General features: G+C 37.9%; 1 protein-coding gene across 1 annotated transcript; it reads right to left on the bottom strand.

The window, feature by feature from the left end:
• Nucleotides 1–6,003: 6,003 nt before the first annotated feature.
• LOC137731563 (protein transport protein SEC24 C-like) lies at nucleotides 6,004–20,360 on the bottom strand. Its single transcript, XM_068470702.1, has 24 exons — nucleotides 19,393–20,360; nucleotides 17,958–18,188; nucleotides 17,580–17,654; nucleotides 17,383–17,481; nucleotides 16,040–16,151; nucleotides 15,566–15,693; nucleotides 15,005–15,124; nucleotides 13,845–13,925; nucleotides 12,677–12,754; nucleotides 12,417–12,509; nucleotides 11,169–11,223; nucleotides 10,475–10,551; nucleotides 9,582–9,653; nucleotides 9,356–9,439; nucleotides 8,992–9,111; nucleotides 8,822–8,890; nucleotides 8,416–8,493; nucleotides 8,090–8,228; nucleotides 7,611–7,775; nucleotides 7,239–7,387; nucleotides 6,983–7,162; nucleotides 6,627–6,715; nucleotides 6,465–6,496; nucleotides 6,004–6,285 (listed from the first exon to the last, which is right to left on the bottom strand). The coding sequence occupies exons 1-24, from the start codon at nucleotides 20,158–20,160 to the stop codon at nucleotides 6,176–6,178; spliced, it is 3,204 nt and encodes a 1,067-aa protein (XP_068326803.1). The 5' UTR covers nucleotides 20,161–20,360; the 3' UTR covers nucleotides 6,004–6,175.
• Between the last annotated feature and the right edge of the window lie 3,565 nt (nucleotides 20,361–23,925).

Genomic DNA, 23,925 nt, shown 5'->3' with positions numbered 1-23,925 from the left:
TGGCAACGGACGATCTTTGTGTCATAACTTCCTCATCCTCAACACTTTCATGTAGCTTTGAAGGTTGACGGTAGCTGCTTTGCCCCCTTTCCGATTGGTGAACTTGTGGAGGAGACCTATGTTTCTTGTGCATTTTCTTTGGAGTGACATAAGTCCATCCTTCAACTTCACTTGACGTGACTGACATGGTTTTGGAGCATGCCCCCAGCGGTTGAGGTGAAGATTTTGAGTTCAAAGAGCCAGAAGTGACGGTGGTATAGTTTGACTTCACCACATCATTAAGATCTAGCTCGATGATCCCTTTCTGAGCCAACTTCATGATGAGATCTTTTAGCACAAAGCACTTTTCCGTCAGATGACCAATGAAGCGGTGGAATCCACAGTACCTTGGACTGTCAGTACAGTTCATCTCTTCCGGCCGTTTGCACTCAGGTAGGTTGATCACCTTTTTGTCAAGCAAGTCTTTCAACATGGCAACCACGTCAGAGTCGGGGAATGGATAAGTCTTCTCCTCAAGCTCCTTCAAAGTGCGTCTACGTATCTCTTGATCACGAAAAGCTTCGGTTTGAATCGCCTTGCCTCGTGTATGGGTTTTGAATGGAGTTGTGTTGACCGTCATTGCTTCATTGGTGGGTTTCCACGCAGCCTTATCCACCTTTGGCCCCAAAACTTTGTCATTCTTGTAGTCGGCGATATGTTCTTTCTTCCCATGACGGGTGATGCTTAACTCCATATCATGGGCGCGGGTGGCTAACTCCTCAAATGTTCGTGGTTTGATGCCTTGAAGGATGTAGTGTAGTCCCCACTGCATGCCTTGAACGCACATCTCAATGGCAGAGGTTTCAGAAAGCCGATCTTTACAATCCAGACTTAAGGAGCGCCATCTATTTATGTAGTTGATGACAGGTTCATCTCTCCACTGTTTCGTACTGGTCAGCTCTAGCATGCTTACAGTACGACGAGTGCTGTAGAAACGGTTGAGGAATTCCCTTTCTAGCTGGTCCCAACTGTTGATAGACTCAGGTTCGAGGTCGGTGTACCAGTCAAAAGCATTACTTTTCAGCGAACGTACGAACTGTTTGACAAGGTAGTCTCCCTCTGTCCCAGCATTGTTGCAAGTTTCAATGAAATGGGCGACATGTTGCTTCGGGTTGCCTTTTCCATCGAACTGCATGAATTTTGGGGGCTGATAACCCCTTGGCATCTTCAAAGCATCAATCTTCTTGGAGTAAGGCTTTGAGTACAGTACGGAGTCATGCGAGCTTCCTTCGTACTGTGTCTTGATAGTGCTTGCGATCATCTCCTGTAGCTGCTGGATAGAGAGAGATTCCATGAACGCCGTTGCTTGGTCTAGCTTCAGCTTCTCTTCGACTTTCTCCACTGGAGGCTCCTCTTCTTCGTCGACTTCTTTCTTTAATAGGCCAACATTTGGGTCGACTTTCACGTCGGGCAGCGCATCTAGTTGGTTGACAAGTGCGGCAATCTACAAGTCCTTCTCTTCCACAGTCTGTGTAAGCTTTGCAATTGCTTCGCTCATTTGAGCCAGTTGTTCTTCAACAGAGGTGACGCCGATGGTCATGACTTGTGCAACCAATAAACATGACTTTCCTTCAGACATCCATAGTGCTGATGAAGAACCCCATTGGCCATTTTCGGATGTCATCTTGTGTGCCTCAATAGCATGCTTTGGTGCCCCCATCAAGGTCAGGTGGATGACCGACTCGCGCCTTTGATGCTGCTCTTGCTTGCTTAGCAGTACCAACTTTGCAGCGGCATGTTGAGAAGTGGTTGTGGCACCAATGGATGCTCCATTTGCGGCGGAAGTGCTTATGCTTCTTCCCTTGGTGGTTGCAAGAACGGCTTGTCCCTTGCTTGATGCCATTGATTTTGGAGGTGTGCTTTGGTTGTTGTCAACTCCGTAACCATGCTCCTTCAACTTCTTTTGAGTTTTGGTGAGGTAACGATCTTTGTCGTTGACGGTGTTTGAAACCTTCTTTCCAAGATTTGAAGAGGAAGCAAAGTCATGCCTAGCCTTTGACATGAGTTCGTAGGCATTTGGGTTAAAGCCTTCTTCGGTCTTCTTAGTTGGAAGAGAGCTTGGTTTCACTTTGACGCCATGTTGCGCCTCCAGACGGTTGATGAGTCCGGCGGTTTGCAAGTTTTTCTCCTCTGCAGTCTTTAGCAGCCTTGCAATTGTTTCCTTCATCTGAACCAGCTGTTTTTCAATGGAGGTAGTGCCGATAGTCATGACTTGTTCTTTGTTTGAAGCCATGGACTGTGCTTGAATATCTTGAACGGAGACAGAGATGAGAGGTAGAGATTATCCCACCGGGCGTGCCAAATTTGTGAACACGAAAGTTTCTTTGAAACAAGAAACCAGAATAACGTGTACAAAATAATATTTTTTTGTGTTTATGATTTTGGGGTTACGATCTCTCTCAAATTTGGTCCTCTGATTCTATCTTCGTAGGGTGTAGGTTTGTGGATGAGTTGTTGATCCAAAGGGCCGTCGGGGCTTGATCTAAGGATGAACAGTTGATGAACGGATGAACACTTTCTTCAAGGGCCGTCGGGGCTTGATCTTGAATAATGGTTGTGTGGATTTCTTCAAGGGCTTTTGGGCTTGATCTTGAAGGTTGATGGATGAGCGGATCTTCAAGGGCTTTTGGGCTTAATCTTGAAGAACGATTGGATGTGTGGATTTGTTGAGGTTGTTGATCCAAAGGGCCGTTGGGGGCTTATGCTTAGGATGAACGGATGAACACTTTCTTCAAGGGCCGTCGGGGCTTGATCTTGAATAATGGTTGTGTGGATTTCTTCAAGGGCTTTTGGGCTTGATCTTGAAGAACGGTTGTGTGGATTTCTTCAAGGGCTTTTGGGCTTGATCTTGAAGGTTGATGGATGAGCGGATCTTCAAGGGCTTTTGGGCTTAATCTTGAAGAACGATTGGATGTGTGGATTTGTTGAGGTTGTTGATCCAAAGGGCCGTTGGGGGCTTATGCTTAGGATGAACGGATGAACACTTTCTTCAAGGGCCGTCGGGGCTTGATCTTGAATAATGGTTGTGTGGATTTCTTCAAGGGCTTTTGGGCTTGATCTTGAAGGTTGATGGATGAGCGGATCTTCAAGGGCTTTTGGGCTTGATCTTGAAGGTTGATGGATGTGTGGATTTGTTGAGGTTGTTGATCCAAAGGGCCGTTGGGGCTTGATCTTAGGATGAACAGTTGATGAACAATGAACACTTTCTTCAAGGGCCGTCGGGGCTTGATCTTGAGTTGGTGGAAGTTCTTCAAGGGCCGTTGGGGCTTGATCTTGAAGGAGGATTTGACGAAGAACGAAGAGTGCTTTCTTGATCCTTCGGAATTCTTGGGAATTTGGATGCTTGAGAGCTTTGGAGTTTCAAAGCTTCAAGGATTTGGGGAATTCTCTTCCAATTTGGGAGTAGAGAAATGTATTTGTGAATTCCTTGATGCTTGATACCTTGATGGAGAAGCCTATTTATAGGCTTTGAGAATGAATCACCACCACAAAATATTTTTTTCCTTTCCAAGCACCATTGCCTAATTTTCCCACTTAATGCAATATTGAAATTGAAGTGGTGTAACTTATGGCCTAATTTCCCACTTAATATCATTTTAAACTTGAAGTGGTCTAACTTATGGCCTAATTTCCCATTTAATACCATTTTAAACTTGAAATGGTCTAACTTATGGCCTAATTTCCCACTTAACACCATTTTAAACTTGAAATATGTATGCTTTGTCATTGCCCAACATGAGAAAAACTTGCTTTGATCCGTAATGGATTGAAGTGTGCTTGCCTTGTCATTGCCCAACATGAGAAGAAAAACTTGTTTTGATCCTCAATGGATTGAAATGTACTTGCCTTGTCATTGCCCAAAATGAGAAGAAAAACTTGTTTAATCCTTCAAGGGTATTTCTTCCTATTTTGTTGAGTCACACGCCATGTGTACAATTTGTACAACACGTGGCGTATGCCATGTATGCCTTGACACGTCAAAACTTTAATGCATTGGTGAACATTTGTTTTACTGAAATTTCGATGTCTACATCAGTATATGTCCTTGGCCTCACATTCTTTCCACAAGCTCCAACCTCGATTTTATGGTCCATTTGAAGTTTTGGCAAAAGTAGGACTAGTAGCTTATAAGTTGAAGCTTCCAGAGACATCTAAACTGCATCCGGTGTTCCATGTCTCTTGTTTAAATAAACATTTGGGTATTCAAATTCAACCAACTATGCCTTTGCCAGTTATCACGGATTCAGGGGTTTTACAAGAGGTTCCAGTTGCTATTTTGGATCGCGGACTAGTTAAAAAGGGTCATGCTGCTGCTACATAAGTGTTGGTGCAATGGCAACATCATGCTAAGGAGGATGCTACTTGGGAGCTCTATCAAGGTTTGAAGACTAGGTTTCCAGAAGTAGCTAGTATGTGATACTGTTAACCTTCATATTTTGCTATTATTTTTCATACCAGTAGACAATTTCTTTTGTTTTCTGTTGCTTCATTGTAATAAGTGGGCTTTCAAGTGGGGATATTGTTAGGATGCCAAGTGGCATCATCACAATATGCAAATGGACGATCAAGATGGCAGATTATTAGCTGATATGGTTAATTTGTTAGCTGATATGGTTACTTTGTTAGTAGTTGTTGGAAGGTAGCTTAGTGAGTAAGCTAGAGGAAGTTACTATATAAGGAAACTGATGTAATAATTAGGTGGTTATGTTGTAATTGTTGATTGATTAATATGTGAAATTACTATACAACTGTGAAGAAGTAGAGCAAGGGCTCTAGTACTAGCACATTTGAAGGTGAAATATCAATCAAGGCATCTTAGGCAAAGCATGACAAGCTAAAACTGATTTCTGCAGGTGTGAATAACTACAAGAATAGGGGAGAAAATAGATAAGATGAACACGCAGAAATAAATAAAGTTGGTACAGATATTTATGAACACAAATGCTTTGATTTTGGGTTTTTAATTTTTCAAATGGGTGTAAAGATAAATACTACCCATCAATAAATACTACCATCATGTAGTTTTCAATCTATATTGAATTTTTCAAAACGAAGATTAGTACTTTTGAAATTTTTTATAACTAGATAAATGATTATGATCCACTCACATTTTGTTTTTCACCTCATCAGGACCTTGTGAGACCAAGGCGGTGTTTGTGGACAAGTGGGCTTGGCTCAGACTTCTGCCTTTTATCTACTTGTAATAATAATGCATGATCAGACTTTAGATTATACAATGCACATCACATTCTATTTTGTGGTGATTGTTGTAAGCACTACTGCAATGCCCTGAACATGATGTGATAATAATAGGGTAGAACCCTAATGCGTCCCCAAGTGAGGAGATTGAAGTGGGATTTTGCAAGATAATTTCAGTACTTAATAAAACTGAGTTTTTTAGTTCAAATTCATTCACATCTTTAATTTATTACCTATAGCTTCATCATCATTTTGGTGATGGCCAACACATCTCAACCTCTAGTTTGATGGCTATCGAGGTTGGGATGTGTCTTACGATTGTTTTTTTCAGTTTTATTTACCTATAGACTTCTTATTCAATTTTTTTTTTTACTGGTCTACTCGCGTGCACTCGCTTATAGATTTTAGATTTTAACCTTCGGAAATTTTCTCGAGTTAAAATCTTCAAAACTGCACATACTAATTTTATTTTATAAATATAGTAACCATTTCAACCACAAAACTAGAAGCTTTGTTCAAAAAAACACCAAACAAGAAGCTCAAACATTTCGTAGAACCAACCTGTTTATACACTTTTCTCTCCCACCATAACTTACAAAGTTTATTCTCACAGTACACCAATAAATCGAAAAGGGAGATATCGGAGACAAGAAAAGAATTGAGTCAGGGCGACTTAAATACAGTAATACGCTTCGTAATACTCCGTATTTATTGGCAGTAGTGTCTACTATGGATTGTCAAGTGCAAATTTAACAAACCTATCATAAAAAAACTCGGCTCTGCTTGCTCTTCAAGCATACATTACATACGTTGCGGGATGATACCCGAGTACATGCGTATAGCAAGCATCTAATTTATATTCTATCTGTTGAATCCATGGGTACTCTATCAAGAAGTTGCTCAAAACTTGTAATTTAAACCCAAGAAGCGTAAGCAGTTATGATGCCATTTTTATTTGTATTTGCCGATGGACATGCACCAGAAATTCAACGTAGGAGGGGCCATTCGGACTCTGGTCTTCGACCATATATGAGAAAAACAATGTTCCTGTGAGGAAAGATAATTCAGTACTTAGTCAAAACCAAGTATTCAGATATCTGGCCGGGTTCTTTTTCAAAAACAAGTTTAACCATAGTTGTCTACATCTGATTTCTAAAGATTTACTTAAATACTAAATTCAGTTATATATGTAATATTATATCCTAATAGAAGTCTAAGACACTCACCTGATGGATCTCCTTTCTTACATAATTTTAAGCTGCACAAAGAAAAAGATGAATTAGGAATCATTTCTTTCGATGAAAACATCAAAAACTGAATTCAAATGCTGCAATTTATTTCTTCCTTGCGAACAAGGAATCACTAACGAAAAACAGTATCAGTCGTACCGAAGGTAGGAACATCTCTGGCGCCGTATTTCATTTACCACATCATTCAGCTTCTTCGATAATGGATTATCATACTGCTGTAGCACAAACTGCGAGAAAAAGTCCAAGAGAAAGAATTCGACTCATGCACCCTCAAATATCAAAATCTCAAAAGATCAAATGCCATACAATTTAAATTATAAAAAGAATAAAAATTGATCAACAATGAATCAAGGCTCATAAAGAAAATGTATTAAGCACCCAGCCCTCTCGTTCTAGTGAACCGAAACAGGTCCCAAGAGAAAAAATTCACAATTATAATTTAAAATTATGTTAGGCAGAAAATAAGAAACCAAAAGGGTAAATGATAAGGCTACCTGAGTGGGAAGTTCATCAGCAGAGGTGATTCCAAACACTTGTTGCAAAATTCCAGAATCCACCAAATTCCCAATATATATTAAACAGTCCTCACCATTCTCGAGAAGATAAATTCCCTCGTCACGCACGTGTTCGCTAGAAAGCGGAATCACCGGAGGTATTAGAGAATCATCTCCCTCCTGTACATTAATGAAAGCTACCAGTGAATATAAAACGCATATCACAAAGAGTTGAACAAGAAGCTAAATGACACACCCTTTTGGATTCGAGGTCATGAATAGCCACCATTCTCGGGTACACTAATGGAACAGCCAAAGGAACCGAAAGGGAAGAAACATGGTTGATCCAGAAGGACCGCTCATCTATTTTTCCATCAGTTCGTAGCCCCATACTTTTGATTAATGCTGAAAAGGGAACATGGTCATCATATTTATCAATATATGTACAAAATCTCTAAGAAGCTGAGTGATGATTCTGTGTGATATATTCCAATGGAAGAGGCATTTTTAAAACATTTTATCATACCAAGGGTGTATATACATTATTATAATTCATTTTAGATATATTTAAGCAACAGAACAAATTCATATTAGCTAGTAATTAATAAATAAGCAGAAAATAATATACCAAGGGTGTATAGAGGCAGGAGCTTCAGTGCCTCCGGTAAAATAAGCTGTCCAGAAGATGATACCGTAGCACAAAATTTACGATATGAAAGCAGACTACTAATGCACAGATTTGTCACTTGTTCCCGTACACGCAAGAGGGGACTTGAAGGAATTTCGTTTGCCGCTATACACAATTTTAAAAAGGCCTTATTGTCAGAATTCATCCAAATTCAATTAGAAAGAATGTATTAACAAACTGCAATCCTGATAAACAATATATTGGCAGGATGCAGCAAGTGAAAAGGAATGCGAAGAAAGAGAATTATACATCTGCATTTCAAACTATCAGATGTGAATAATGAAAGAGAGAAGTTAAAGACAGTGTTTTCATTCATAAATTTAAGCGCCTGCGTTTAATTGAGAAATCTATAATTACAGTTGGGAAAATGAGCATAAAGAAAAGAAAGCAACAAAGAAGAACTGTATATAATTGAATACCTTGCTTCATGAAACATGCAAATTGAGTGTCCAAATCAGCAGCACGGAACAGATTACTTAGCATACTTGTGCATGGCAGAGATAAAGTTGCAACTCGAATTCTCCGTTGGCCATACACAGTTGTGTATAAAACAGCACACTGGATAATGAAAATATTAAGATTAATTTATAATGAAGTATATAAATATATAAATGACTAAACAATGAAACATTCAGCTGCAGAGATAGGTGGCGTCATAAATTTAGCTGTAAAGATTCAAGAAAAAGCTCAATATATTATTCACAACTACTGCATTTGGTAAGGGAGCAGAAAAATTAAAATTTACCTGGAAACCACATTCTGAGCCATCCTGTAATTTATCATCATGTTTTAAGGTCACCATAATAGTTTTGTCACAGTCAATCTGCATGATAGAAAGGATTGGTCATGATTTCCACAAAAAATATAAGAGCCACTGTCACTCTTTTCAAGGCATAATAAAAAAAAAAAAGGAAAAGGAGATGTAGAGAGACTGAGGAGAACGAAACCAGAAAAACTGAAAACAGATAAAGGAGCTATGATTAAGCAGCAAGATTAATTTTCTTTCATATACCAAAATCTTTATTTACTGTCATTGTCGGTCAACACAACCAGGGGTTGGGGGGGTTTTACTTCCATGGAAGATATATGGTAAGTCAGAAAAAATAGTCTGATGTGTTGGTAATAAGGGATTTCATAGAATATGTACAAACCCCAGGTAGGTCAACATCTGTAGGAATACGTTTGCAAAAGCTTCCATGGTAATCTTGAACTTGAATACCCTGAAAATGAACACAAACTTATCCTACTAGAATAATCAATTGAAAGAACAATAACCAATCATCAGCTAATACAAGAGAAAGAAGTGTTCAATGAAACTTACCTGGCTGCATCTTACACGCATCACTGCCTCAAAACCTTGAGGCCTTGTGACATTCCATCTAAGATCGTTGTAGAGCTTTGCAGGATCAGAGACAGCTGAGAAGGGGTAGTAATAGTAAAGCTGGAATGATAACCCATATGGTTAGATGTCTATGCGTAAATTATCTATAGTTACAAGTGGTAGATGCTTCTCAAATCTGATATCATGAATTTATTATAAATGGTGGATATGTAAATTAAGAAATAACAAAAAGATGAAAAAAAAATTAGAAAAGTCATAAGAGAAAATCCTCAACAAAGATAATAACAGGTAGAAATTTTGACTGCAGATGTATGGGAAGTGATAGAAGAACATTCATTAGTACCTGTCCTCCCGTTGTTCTTGGGATGACAGAGATAGAAGCAATGTCTATGTATGACTGAGTAGTGATAAACAAGTCGACACAAACCTGGAACATTTCATGGAAAAAAAAAAGAGTCCAATAAATTATGCTCAACTAGTTAATTACCACTAATAATCTCAGTCAGTATAGAAATCACATAAATATGTTAACTGATCATTAGAGGGAAAGAAATTAGTAAAAGGCTTACTTGATATTCAGCAAACTCAATTGCCATTGTCTTTAAAGTTTTGTCAGCTGGTTGGAGTAATTTATGGGCCTCCTGGAATGCATTTAAAGTTAAACAAACAAAAACATAATACCAAGACTACCAAGACAATCCAATGAACCGATTGCTCATCAGATGGTATGATTCAATGGATGATAGATATGGACACCTAGCATATGCAAATCAACTCTAGCACAGTACACAAAGGCCTGATGTCAATTTCTATTGCAATAATTATCCTAAGTCCATATACCAGGCCACCTAGTTTGCCAAATCTTCAAGAGGGTTCAAAAATTCGAGATAAGTTCTTATTCCTATTAATGGAATATATGTCATCAAAAAGCAAGATCATATAAGCAGGAACAATATCAAAAGAAAGTGAGACCTGAGGCAAAAGTTGCACATGAGGGCTTCCTATTTTAATATGCCAACATGAATTACAAAAATAATTTTTGTAAATAATCGTTTATTGTGTTTCTCATCTTTTTAGATACGGAATTATGAATTAACTTTCCTTTTCAATTTTCCTTTTCAAATTATTGTAACGTATTTCATAATGAGAGATAATGGAGCAAGAATTGTGGTTTTCTTTGTCCTCTTTGTAGAGTGGGCTTTGCCTTACAGCTGTAAATGAGCATTTCAGATTTCACTTAAGAGATAACCGTGTCGTTAAAGAAAAGACCAGCGTGGACTTTCGTAAGGTAGTAGGCATTTGGCTATTGGGCTTTTCATAACCATGACTTCAATTCCTATATAATTTCTTCTTTGTGACCTCAAGGATATGCTGAGCTTTTTTCTTAATAGTAACTGGGTTACAAGATGACAGCTCTAAAGCACACAAATGGCATACAATGACACAAAGAAGGTATTCGTACCTTCTCAGCTGAGGATATATTTGCTCTTCCTTCGGCCTCCCTAGCAGAGAGCGCTCCAATTCCAGTTGATGCCAACACTGCAGACAACATAAACATTAGTATACTCTGAGATGGCAATAAACCGGGTATGCCCTGTAAAAGTAAAAGAAGATGCCAAATGTGAAAATGAATATGCATACAAATTCTTTACCAGATTTCACAAAAAAAAAAAAAAAAAAAATGTCTATAAAAGGTATCCAGGATAAATTAATGATACAAGTGAAAATATCTCCTAGTCATTTAGCTGGAATTCAAGTTGACTGAAAAGTGATAACATGAAATCGATAAATTATCCCAATGAAAAATCTTACATGATAACTGTGAACATCAACAAAATATCTTTTTCATTCCTGACTAGATAGGTTGTTTATCTTTACAAAATAAGAACAAGGCAATAACAGTGACTGAAACTACACGAAACAAATATGCATTTTCCAAAACTTCTCTTATGAAACTACTAATGTTTATGTGATTCTCAACTGTCTCTTAAGATACTTTAATAACTCAGTCCTTTGTTTTGTCTATGCTATGAAGCCATGCAGCCTCAAGCATGTTGTTTTTCATTCTTTGCTTGCAATTATATGTGAAAGTGTTTATAAAGGAAAAGGAAAACATAGAGGATGCACCATCAGTAGATACATGGATAAGAGCTTGCCTGACTGAAACACCAAAAGTTTCCCTCCAGTACTCTTAATTGCCAAGAAAGCAGCCTAGGCAAGGAAGAAAACAAAAATGAATAATGAAGCGATAAATTTAAACATCAATATGTATGAAAAGAAAAATAGTGCAAATCATAGAGATTATTGATTCTGTTGCTAGACTAGGCCACAAAAGCAACAAATGAGCAGAGATTATTGATTCTGTTCATTGAAGTGTTACGTATACAATAATTTCAGAATCATGGAGAGATTTAGATCTATTTATGTTATAATACAATTATTCCATAAACAACTCAAAATACAAATAATATTATTAACCATGTTATAGGCGTGAAGCATTTTACTCACACAGTGGTAACTAGTAGAGAAAGCTGAGAGTTTGACCACCTAGATAAATGCAGCATGGCGGATTAATGCCTTTAGGTCTAGTGTTCAATGATCAGCAGAAAAGAGAGTTGTCATTTTTAACACTAATGGCAGGTTCAACAGCTCAAATAATGGGTTAACTACACGTGTTGGTTTGACAATTATTCAAAGTCAAGACTCCAAACTACGTTTTGACTGAAATCAATCTAAGAAGGGTGTTTAGACAGGAAGTAAAGCCAATTGATAGCCAAACCAGTCAGAAGGACATATGACACCAGCTCCATTCATCTCTCCTCAAAGCTTGTCATGCATTACAACATATTGATTGGCATGTTCACCACAAAATGAGGAACAATAAGAAAGCTGATCAGTATTTGGCAAGAACAAAACTTTGATCCAGTCAGCTTTCAAGGTCATGGAAGCATGTACACCTATAGGATTTTCAACTACTTTTACTTAATAAATATTATTCCAAAAAATATCTTTGACTTTACATGCAAAAGAATGAGTTTACATTAATTATCAGGATTTTTTGGCTCATCGTATTAATTTTTATGAGTATATTCTTTGCCTTAAGTTATTCAACTATACAAGCACCAAATATCTTCTTTCCCTTCTCATTATACTCAGCTTCAGACAAAAGAACCTAAGAACAACCAGATGAACAAAAAATGACATGCTCAATCCACTCATAGTAGTTGTATAAAGCTTCATAGTGTCAACATCAAGCATATTATGTACAGCACCATCTACTCAATGCATGTTTCATGAATTCATATCCATTTGCACCTGATGTTCTGTATTTTCAAATGGAGTAGCAAACAGCAACCACCATAAATAGTTCAGTACATATAGCAGTGTCACACTATACAACATACCTCGATTGCCGCACCAAAGGCTGATTCAGCAGTTTTACTGTTTTGAAACATGGTTGGAATACTTTCCAACAATTGCTCCAAATGTTGGCGGCACTAAGAATCGACAACAAAACAATCTAAATTTAATAAGAGGCGTGTAGAAATTTAATAATTAAGATGCCAAAATGCCATATGGCTAATTGTTGTTAAATCAACACTTCAAAGACTTTGCACAACTACTCAATACATTTCACGAAAGGAAAAAAATAACAGCTGCTGACCTCGGAAAGCTGGACCACTACATCAGTCTGCAGAGGAGTGTAAACATCTTGCACATCAGGAACAATAAGCATCAAAGGCTGCAAACACAAATTGGACCTCAGTGTGAAACCTTTTAAAATAATTGTTTGACAAAAATAGAAATCAGGGCCATAAAAATTAATGGTTATATAGCCAAAGCTTATAACAAAAGGAATATAATTCAAACAATTAAACTCAGATGTTAGAAAAAGAAGAAAAGGAAAACAATTTGGCTACAAATCAGAAATGGAAAAATTAAAGTGATGATTGAGTATATTAGCAGAAATTGTCCCACCCTTTTGTCTACTCACTGAAACTTTAAAAGGCATGCTCTAAGACCAGTATACCTAGAACTTGTCATCAACTTTCTCTAGGCGTAAGAAAATTGATTCTAAGACAGAGAATTCCAACTACGCAGAATATGATGGGTGTAAAGCAACACATCATTTATTGTAAAGAAAGCATCCGAGTATTACTCACAAGAAAATCTATAGTTTTCTCATCACTCTTCTTTTACTCTGATTTTACTACCTTAAAATTTCGCCACGTTTCAATTTTCTCCTTGAGCACCTTTCATCCTACCAAATCTTCGGTTGATAGTGTATGTGCTTCTGTTGATGCGTGGTTCACTTTTGATTAAAAATCTACTAGTTCATACACATGCTGGTTCTTTTAATATGAGATGAAACTGGCACTAAGTACAATATTCACTCAACCGAAAAAGAAAGAATAGATACATCCCCAAAGTAATCAAATTCATTCATTGAAAAACCCTGCCATTTCCTATAGTCTACTCATGAATGCAACAAGCTCAAAAACCCAACCTGTCTAAAAGCATAACACCAACATCAAGGTCCTGCACCTCTTTGGTATAAAACTATAAATTTCTATTTTCACGTATCACCTAAAGTGCATAGTATAGTGGACATTCCAAGTTACAGTATCATTTATTCGTCACAAAGGCAACATGTCGAAAATGAAAGCACCAAAAGTCACATTTAATTTCATACACAGAGAAGTAAGAAGCACACAGATTTTTAATTTTTATGCAAATAATTTGTCGGTTTCACAAGACTGCATATGTATCAGAATTCATATAATAAATGAATAACTAAAAGAAACAAAGACAAAAAGACAACTTATATTGACCTGCTGCAGTGCACGTTTCAAATTGTAAAAATGGATCGTTGAGTCAAATGTTGCAATTCCAACCATTGTCCGAGGACCTTCCTGCAATAATAAATACATCAACCCCTGACTCATCTAAATTTCTCACTGATATTGTTTCAATAAATGTATGACCAATGAATGCAGGCCTTGAGAAAATGAACTGAGCAACTATGCATGCATTCACAATTTCACATACACACACACACACACACACACACAAACACATTCTCATAAATTAAAAACATGTATGCAGACACAAAGATACATATAGCTTGTTAAAACAAGGCTGAGGTCATAAAGAATGAAAATGTGCATGCAAATGAGGACACAAGCAAATGAACTCTAGCTAATATTTACTCATCACCATTATATCCTTTGCCTTTTCCATAGTCTAATGAGATTGGTTGGGCACATGAATTCTTATCAATATTAGGAACATGTTAGTAAATAGCTATTGAGGTAAACCAAAATTTTTACCTATTTGGTGTACAGCCCATCAATCAAAAATGCGATTTAATAAACAATGAAACAATATAATTAGAAACTCAAGGCCAACAAAAGCTACTAGGGAGGATATCTCTTTGGAATTTCTAGCAAAAACAGATATGAGATACGTAAATGCAGTGCTCATAATATACTCTTGCACGATCTTATTAGACATGTTTGTCTTATCCTTTCAGAATTTCAGACGAGAATAGAAGAAAATAAGAACCAATTATTAGCTGTAATCATTAAAGTTCAAGAATTGCAAATGCTGCAAACCTTCACAAGTTTAACAATGAGACTAAATAGGCAGGAAAAACTTAAGTTTTCTCATTCTATAGTTAGAAAGGATTCATGCTTTCCATCATACTCATCAATGTTATATTTGCTCAATTCAGCCTTATTCGCAAATGTCGGGTTTAGCATCATGGATCCTGTCTAAAATTTCATAAATATATGACACTCACAAAATTAAGAAAACTTTAGATTGTTCTGATGCATCTCTTTCTCCGCTTAGACTTAAATACAATGAACTTCACTGCGTACGCCCCATTTTTCAAAAAAAAAATAAAATAAAATAATTAATGCCACAGCACAATCACATGCTGTAAGAATAGTAAAGCATGAACATTATGCCTATAGACAAAATAACTCACCGGAAGATCATCAATAACTTGACTGAGTGCACTGCAAGCTGCAGCTGTTGCACCAGTTTGAATGGCATTCATGGATACATCAATGAGGAAGAAGTACACAGCTGGCATGGGATCACGTACCTGAGTTACAAAAGCCAAATAATTAAAGAACTGTAACTCTAGTCACTTATGCAAAATTAACTCAGTTGTTCAAAATCCTTTACCAAAATAAAAATGGGAACAAACTCTCTAATTGGGGTTCCAAAGACATTTTAATATAGTGATACTGTCAACGAGTCAATACAGAAAAACTTCTGTTATGAAAAAAACCTGAATAAAAAATGAAAAATAAAGTGAGAGAAAAAGAGAGAGAGAGAGAGAGAGGGTGAAAGTGTGGCTTTTATGGACTTTAAAAAGTCCATGAATGTGTTGGAATTATACGCAACCATTATTGGCAAGTGCCAACCATGCCAGGAAGGTCTTGCATTCTTTTGTTAAAATAGAAAGGAAAGGAGGTATTTCTCGGCAACAAAACATGGTGATCTTACTTAAGTTATACTGCAGATCGTATAATCAACTAACCATGTATTCTTTTGAAGCAACAAATTCAACTGTTCCTCTACATAGCTCAGGCCTCTCATCAGCATCTCTACGTCTACCATCTGGACCAAGATTGCAGTGGTAGTCACGGGGAGTCTCATCAGTAAATCCTGCACAAGAAATGGCATACTCTGTAGGGTCACTTCTTTTGCATACAAACACCGTGCAGATTACACCTTAATCCACAGACCATAGTACAAACCGTCAAGATAGGAATGGTAAACATACTCCCAACAAGGTATTACTATTAGCTTATGACCTAAGAAAATATTCCAGAAACTTGAAAAGATGAAAAAAGAAAAACAAAACATGAAAAAATAACAGGACCACTTTGAAGAAGCAAAAGAAACAAACGCACTGCTTTAAACAAGTTTTGAGACCACCAAATTTGTCCTTCTACATGAACTGAAAGAAAAGATCTCATCACAACACCAAACTGAGAGAAATCTTCCTCACCACAAAGATTACAGATGAATTTCCTGCCCTGGTCAATGAACTTCATGAAAGGATTTATGTAGCCTTTGCAACGAGAGCATCGAACAGGACCACTTTCACCGAAATCCACCACCTAAAACAAAACGATTCAGGACTAAAATTTATAGCTCGATGAAAATTTTGATTGTTTAATTGTTCAAGGTTTTGGTCATTTATATTTATAGAGAGACATTGTGCCTTTAGTAGAGGAAAAAGAATTGTGGAAGTTTTGTGTATTAGCTTCTATTTTTTTTTTTTTTTTTTTTTTCAGGTAGAAAGAAATACTTGAATTTACAAAGTGACTTGGGAGATGAGGCAGATTTATTGTGAGAAGAGTATTTTGGGTTTCTTCATGGGTCTCAATATGTACAGGATATTCCATTTCACTCTCCATTGCAGATAAGGGAGCTGCATTTTCTGTGTAATCAAAAGTAATTAGAATGACAGGACAGCTTTTTTCATTTTTGTTTTGTTGGTGGACTAATGTTCATTTCCGTAGAATGATATTGAACCTTACTAATTCTATTCTAATAAAGTATCTTTGTATTTTTAGAACAGAAATGAATTCATGATTCACAAAGTGATTGATAAATTATCCTATTGTTAGAAGAAACAACTAAAGTTGGCCATGGTCTGATTTGGAAATCCAGAGCTTCATCTAACGTGAAGGTTCTGTCCTGGCTGGTAGCTCAGGGTAAGGTGAAACTAATGATATGGTTCAAAAGGAGACCAATCATCTCTTTATCACCTCGTTGGTGCATTTTGTGCAAGACAATTATGCACTGGTCAATCACCTTCCCCAACTGCCCTGTGATGATGGGTCTTTGGTTCAAACTGTATAAGAAGGCTGATCAAGGCTGGGTTATTCCAAGGCCAGCTTCTCTTTTCCATGAGAGAGCGATATGATGTTTTTCAAGGGCAAAATGGCTAGAGTTGTGTGAGGCTGTATCATTCTTACTGTGCTCATGGTGGTCTCATGTAAAGAAATAAAGGGTATATGAAGATTATGTTGGAGTGGGGTTGAGGAGTTAAGGAATTTGAAGATTATATAGGCTAGAGTTGACCAGAGTTTAGACAAACCTATTTTTACAAATAGTGGGCTAGAATAGCAGGTGTAGTGCTTTAGTTTTGCTTGGGAGTTGGGAGTTGGTAGTGACATTTTTTTGTTAGGCTTTTATGGTTTCATTTCTTCTCTCTTATCAGTGGTTCTTGACCACTTTATGTTGCTTTATTGCCTAGTTTGCACCAAAATAGTGTGTGTGTGTGTGTGTGTGTGTGTGTGTGTGTGTAACTACTGTAATAGGAAAAGAGGAATCGTTAAGTACTTGGATTGGTTCCTCATTTGGATGAGGAAGGGCAAAAGGTTCAACCAACAAAGCTAATGGCATCCCTGACGTTGTTAAAAGATCTGCAGTGCATGGTATCTGGTAAATTGACAAAAACATAATACCATTACTACACTTGTATTAAAAGGAAACAAACACCATAACTAACAGCCAATTCATGAAAGTTAAACCCAAACCTGATTGATGGTGCACCTCATGTAACGTGGACTGCAATTCCCAGTGTCCCTGACTATATAATCAGTTGTAGCAGGCTTCAAAATATTAAAAGTAATCAGAAGAATAAATGATAGACAATATCCAGTTTTTCACCATGCTTAAACATACTTTTGCAGCATTAATATGTGCAATTACAATGGAGTGAAATTACATACACAGAAAGAGGACAGTTTTTCACCATGTTTAAACATACTTTGCAGCATTAATATGTGCAATTACAATGGAGTGAAATTACATACACAGAAAGAGGAGAGAGTAAGAGAAGTCAAAAAGTATAAGGATATACAGGCAAATACTGTAATCAACAAAAATTCTTCAAGTTATGGATAAATAAATACCGGAGGTGGATTTGCCTGATTGCCTTGACGAGTTTCATGAATGAGCATCGATGAACTTGGTATAGGCCGAGGAATTTGAGTGGGATCAATCTTGGATGACCCAGCCAAAGGAGTACCAGTTTGACCAGCAGGTGAGATGGTAGTCATGGACTGATTTGGTAGTGGTGGGGGTGGCATTCCAAACATTCTAGGTGGTTGAGCAGAACCAGGAAATTGCGAAGGTGGAGCCACCTAACGACATTCAGAACATTTCAGAAGCCAAATCAAGGTAGGAAGAAACGAATTCATGCATTCATCTTTTTTTCCTCTATCAGAATGCTACATTCTAGCGCATTTGCATAAGCATTGGTGGAAAGAAAAGAAATTGCTAATTGCATTTTCCTAATAAATTAAAGGAAAAGCAAAAGAGAATAAAACAATAGTATTCAAGGTTATAACTTATATTACAACACCATGCTTGAACATACAAAATCATAAATTTTAAAAGAACAATGTAGGAAATAACTAATATGATGCTTACAATGAATTTCAAAAAATTCATTTTAGGAGGATTGTGATTATACTTTTGTTTTATACAAGCTGTCAACAAAAAACTTGAAAGCATCCGCTAGAAAGATCATGATTCACTTAAATAGAGGGTGGAAGATTGCGACGATAAGTGCACACAGTGGTGCAAACTAGTGTGTATTGATAAGCTCACACTTATAGGCCACTAAGCCACGTTTTTCTTTGGCCAGCTAATAAGCGATAGTTTATATCATGTGTACTGAAGGAGGATAGACATCTATCTAGTTTCAGTCAACTTATATTGGTTTATGTTGTTCTTGCACGAAAACAAGTTTTAACTTACAATCACACTACTCATAAAATAAACAATAATTGCCGGTACACGTTGGCATTTTTTTTTATATGAAGGGGCTGTATTCAATTGGGATTTTGAGGGATTTTAATTCTTTTAATGAATCTAGGGGTATTCAATCAGAAATTCAAAATGTATTCAACTAGAATTTTAAGATAGTTTATTAAAATCCTTAGAAATCTGGGTGTATTCAATTAGTATTTTAAAGAAGTTTATAACATTCTAGATGTATTCAATTAGAAATTGATTTTAAAGAATTTGAGAAAGTTGAGAAATTAGAGGGAATTGGAGAGATTTCGTAGTGTATTTTAAGCATCCACAAATCTCACCTCTCCCTATGAGATTTCGAGGGAATTGAGTCAAAATTTTATATGGGATCTCTACAAATCAATTAAACTCCATAAAAATCCATGAATTTATAAATCCATTAAAGTTTTCCAAATTCTCAATTGAATACAGCCCCGAAATATACTAGCTTTTATATTATGTTTCCACACTGGATTTTATCAGTTAACTCAAAAGTAATATGAAATTTGATATACCCATAATAATTTCAAAACAATGTAAGTCCCTAACCTGCCCTTGTTGCACTGGCCATGTCTGTGAGCCATAGGGAGAGCCTGGAGGTGGTGGCCGCATGCTTTGAGGTGCTGCCGAAAATGGCGGGGCTGCCGAAAATGGTGGTGGCTGCTGAACAGTAGGACCTTGTGGAGAACTAACTAACGAACCACCCAGCACAGAGTGCATGGATGGGGTTCGTGGTGGACCCGCGGCTGCTGCTGGTGCCATTGCTGGTGGATGTCCAACAGGTGGTTGAGGTGCATTTCCACTGGGAGGGAAACGAGGTCCACCCGGCATAGCACCGTAACCAAACATTGGTGGCCCATTACTCAACATTCCACCCGGTGCAGTCGTAGGCGGCATGCTCTGAGGACCTGGGCGAGGACCTGATGCCGGACCAATTGGACCAATTGGTGGTGGCCCAGAAGCAGAAGCTACCCCGCCCACAGGGGGAAACGACCCAGGAGGCGGTCGAGACGGGAAAGAGGAAGGCTGGCCAACCGGCGGCCCGGCGGGTCTTACTGGGGTGGTGGCTGGGGATAGTGTTGGCTGCGGGGTTCCCGATCGCGGTGCTGGTGCTGCGGGTCTTGCAAAGGCAGCCGGGGGAGGGCCGGGCCGAGAAAAAGGAGGTGGTACAGAAGGATTCCGGGCACCGGCAGGAGGGGCTGGGGGCGGTTGGCCGAAAGGGGATGGTCTAGGAGGGGCAGAATTAGGCATGGAAGGCGGTCGATTAAGATTCATATTCTGCATATTATCGGCTAATGAATCAGGGCGGGGCTGCATTCCGGATGGCACGATCCCAAACGGAGAGGAAACGCGATCTGGATTGTACGTCTTAGCGATACGACTGTCGCCGCCGATTGGGGCCAAACAGAGAGATCTCGGGATCGAGCTTGAGTTGAGCAGTTCAGCGGCTTTCAGTCTGGGGCTGTTTTCTTTTCCCTGCGCCTCTACTACGGCTTACGTTTCAAACTCAATTTCGTTTTTTTGTTATTAGAAACAGAATATTGTTTGTCCAAAAAAAAAACAAATATATATATATAGTTGTGACAATTCTATTAGGATATTAGAAAATATTATTTCTACTGTTTACTTGGAAAACCGTTGGTCTTTTGGGTTAAAGTGAACTTAGACTTTGATAATGGCATCTTGTCACCCTTTGTTCGGTTTCGTACCAAGTCTAGAATATGTCGAAAAAATTAGCTCGTCTTAAAAATTATTCTAGTTGGATCAACGAGTTAGAGATAGCGTAATTAAGCAAATAATGACTTGCTCAAGTGTGGCGTGGTATGGAAGATAGAAATTTATCTTTTTAGCATGAGAAAAGGAGTTTGCATGGTTGGATGGTATTCTAGGTTGGGTAATCTAGGTTGCTAGGATAGTAACAAGGCTTCTCCTCGATGAAAGCGTTGAAGGAAGATTAGGGAAAATTCTAGGGAACTTTAACGAAAAGCTCTCGGTATTGTTCATTTTAACGAAAAGCCACATTTTTACTCTAAAAAGTCAATCATGATACTATTCACTTACAACACCTTTTTTTCCTTTTCATTAAAACTCAAAGTTTTCAAGCTATTTTCATTAGTTTTCCTAACGCACTTATTTCCGGGACCACTTGATTCAGCATACAGCAGTGCAACATCTAACGTTAATCTTTTGCCACTTCCATTTTGGTGCAAGACAAACAAGGGACGTTGGCCTCATGAAGTTTACGCTATGCCTTCTTCCCGAGGCATTGCTTTCCCGGGTCAGCTTCCTCAGGCGTTACTTTTGGTAATGTGTCTCCTAACTTTCACGGGTTGTTCTTCTACGTGAGCTAGGAAGGGAAAGTCAATTTCTTTCTTCATTAAATGCATGCTCTGCTAGGTTTCACGTGACTTTAAGGCTTCAGAGTGGGTTCCTTCATAACCAAGTTGGTTAGCTTGCTAGAGAAATGAGAAACTAAGTCTGCTCTCTCTCAAACTCACCCATGTGGACCTCAAAGGTTATGGGCTTGGATCTTTGGGCTGTCAAGCAGCCCAAAGTCTTCCATAATCTTAATTCCACGTAAGCCTAATAAACTTTCGTAACTATCCACACCATAATTCACTTAGTAAGCCCGTGACATGTGACTTGAGCTTAATTTAGCATGAATAGCATGATAAAGCTCTGTGTGACGAATACACATGGGTTTCCCTGAGCATGGTGTAATTTACACCAGTGCATGACTTAATTAATGTAACATGACATGATTGTGAATATAATCCCTTTTGGGTTTTGCACCTTTGCATGCAGTTGGGCTTGGCTCGAGGTTCATATAACAATTTGCCCTTCAGACTTGATTGGACTTGCATGTGACATTTTTGGGCCTCAACAAAGGCAAGTAATTTTTATTTTTTTTACTACAAATAAAAGCACAAATAATGACAAATATACATCTCAGAAATTTCTCAATTCTTTTTTCTCTCTCCCACACCTTCTCTCTCCCCTGATGAAAGTAGGCCACAACAAATTTAATTTTATCACAATCTAAAGAACATTTGAACAAATGTTCTTTGTCAACTAAAAGAGAGCAGAAAAGTCAAAATTCTAACAACAAAAATAAATATAAAATAACCAAAATAAAAGTTATGAGTGATATAGTAAACTAAACACAAAACAAATTTTTTTAAGCCTCACAACTAGCAACCATATCAGTTTTGCCATGCTTTTTTGCACGAAAAGAGAGAAAGTCCTTCGACTGTAACATGGTAGATTTATTTTCCTTCAGAATGAGGTCATTTTCTTAGCCATAGGTATTGAAATTTAGGTTGAAAGCCCCAAGTACCTGATCAAATACTATGACAATTGTTGGACGATAGCGACCAGGTGACAGAGACCTTAGCGACATACCATATGCAACCCATAATTGCTACCGTGTACAGTCGAAAATACTTCTTCATGGCAGCCTAATGGCTCCCATCACGTACATCAAACCATCGTCTTGAACACTCTTTGTTAGTCCAACCATATGCTCTTCGCAGAATACAAGTTATGCAACCAACATGCACGCATGCAAGACGATGGTTTGATGAATGTGATGTGAACCATTGGTTAACTCGGACAAGTATGGTTTGGCAGTTCTGTTACATGGTGTGCAAAACTATTTGTTGATGAGGTGCTTTGCCATGTTCATTGTAGCTACAGTAGTCTTGTACTGGGAAGTTTTTAAAGGAACGTGGAGGCTTTTCAAATCAAAACTAGAATACCTATGGCTAAGAGATGATCTTATGTTTCCTTTGGCCGTTGCATAGAACTTGACTACACGCCCTTTTGCGCGCATGCCCGCGAGGGGGGAGGGGGGGCGGGGGGCCCGGGTAGGGGGAGGGGGGTGGGTTGTGTGTTGGGGGCGGGTGCGGAACTGAACCTTCCACCATGCCTTTCAAGGATGTAAACGATTGAAAAAACGAATCAAAACTATGGAAGAAAATAAAATATAATTGAAACGAATGAGGGTGAACGAACCAAACAGGACAATTGAAAAAATGAAGAGAACCGTAATAGGATCAAAGGGAAGAGAGCCTGGGAAGCGAAAGCAAAGTAGTAAGAACTGAGATTTCGAAGAATACAGAGATTGTTGAACTTAAGTATGGGACCAAACGTACGAGGAACAGAACTTAAGGAGCCCCCAACAGCTAGAGCTAGAGGTATTAAGAAACACATAGCACCTAAAAGTTTTTGCCTGAAACGGACGAACAACTTTCATAGCTTTTAACCCGCTGAAAGGCAAAAGCTCACTTGAGACATTAGCTGACAATCCAATCCAAAGTAAGTAATAAGCAATAAGCAGTTCTGTTTCAAGTGTTATATACATAATAAAACGTTGGAGAGTGAGTGCCTTTTATGAGCATATATAGGGTTTTGCTGTGAGAATAAATAGTTGTGGAAAAAAACAGGTAAGTGATTGATAAACTATATTGCTAAAAGTGCTTCTAGCAAAAAAAATACAACGGTAAGTGATTGATAAGCAGGTAAGTGTTTGTATTATATAATACAACGGAGTGCTTTTTATGCGCATATATAATACTTGTTTCCTTCTTAAATTGGCTTAGGCTTAGCATTGAAATTAGCTAGAGCTAGACGTAGTTGTCCAACTTGATTTGTTATGTAAAACATGATTAACGTGTGTGCTTAGAAGGAATTTGACTACTCCTCGTTTTGCTAATTGGTTTCACTCCCTATCATTCCATTACTTACTCCACTTTTATCAATAAAACTATAAAGTCATATTCATTCAAGATTAAACAGGTCAAACATTCAATTTCCTCAAATTTAACTCAAGTGTTGCGAGTCCACTGCCACTCTTATTGTTGACAGATATTTATTCCCCCTCGATTTTAACTCAAGTGTTGCGAGTCCACTGCCACTCTTGTTGTTGACAGATATTTATTCCCCCTCAAATTTAACTCAAGTGTTGCGAGTCCACTGCCACTCTTATTGTTGACAGATATTTATTCCCTTATGCGAAGGTTCAACTACTGTACTTGGATAACCCATTTTTCTTAATTTCGTTTTCAAGCCAAAAAACCTAAT

Source organism: Pyrus communis, chromosome 4 (assembly GCF_963583255.1).
Source record: "Pyrus communis chromosome 4, drPyrComm1.1, whole genome shotgun sequence".
NCBI classification, from domain to species: domain Eukaryota; kingdom Viridiplantae; phylum Streptophyta; class Magnoliopsida; order Rosales; family Rosaceae; genus Pyrus; species Pyrus communis.
Note: the sequence above shows the minus strand (reverse complement) of the source record. Positions and strands in the feature narration are given on the sequence as shown.

What these genes read in the sequence shown, in the direction of transcription:
- LOC137731563 (XM_068470702.1), bottom strand. Translation starts at nt 20,160, where the DNA reads ATGCAGCCCCGCCCTGATTCATTAGCCGATAATATGCAGAATATGAAT. An exon ending in ATTCATCTGTAATCTTTGTG is followed by an intron (nt 15,694 to 16,039) that starts GTGAGGAAGATT and finishes TTTCTTGTGCAG; the next exon opens with GATTTACTGATGAGACTCCC. An exon ending in TGCGTGTAAGATGCAGCCAG is followed by an intron (nt 8,891 to 8,991) that starts GTAAGTTTCATT and finishes GTTCATTTTCAG; the next exon opens with GGTATTCAAGTTCAAGATTA.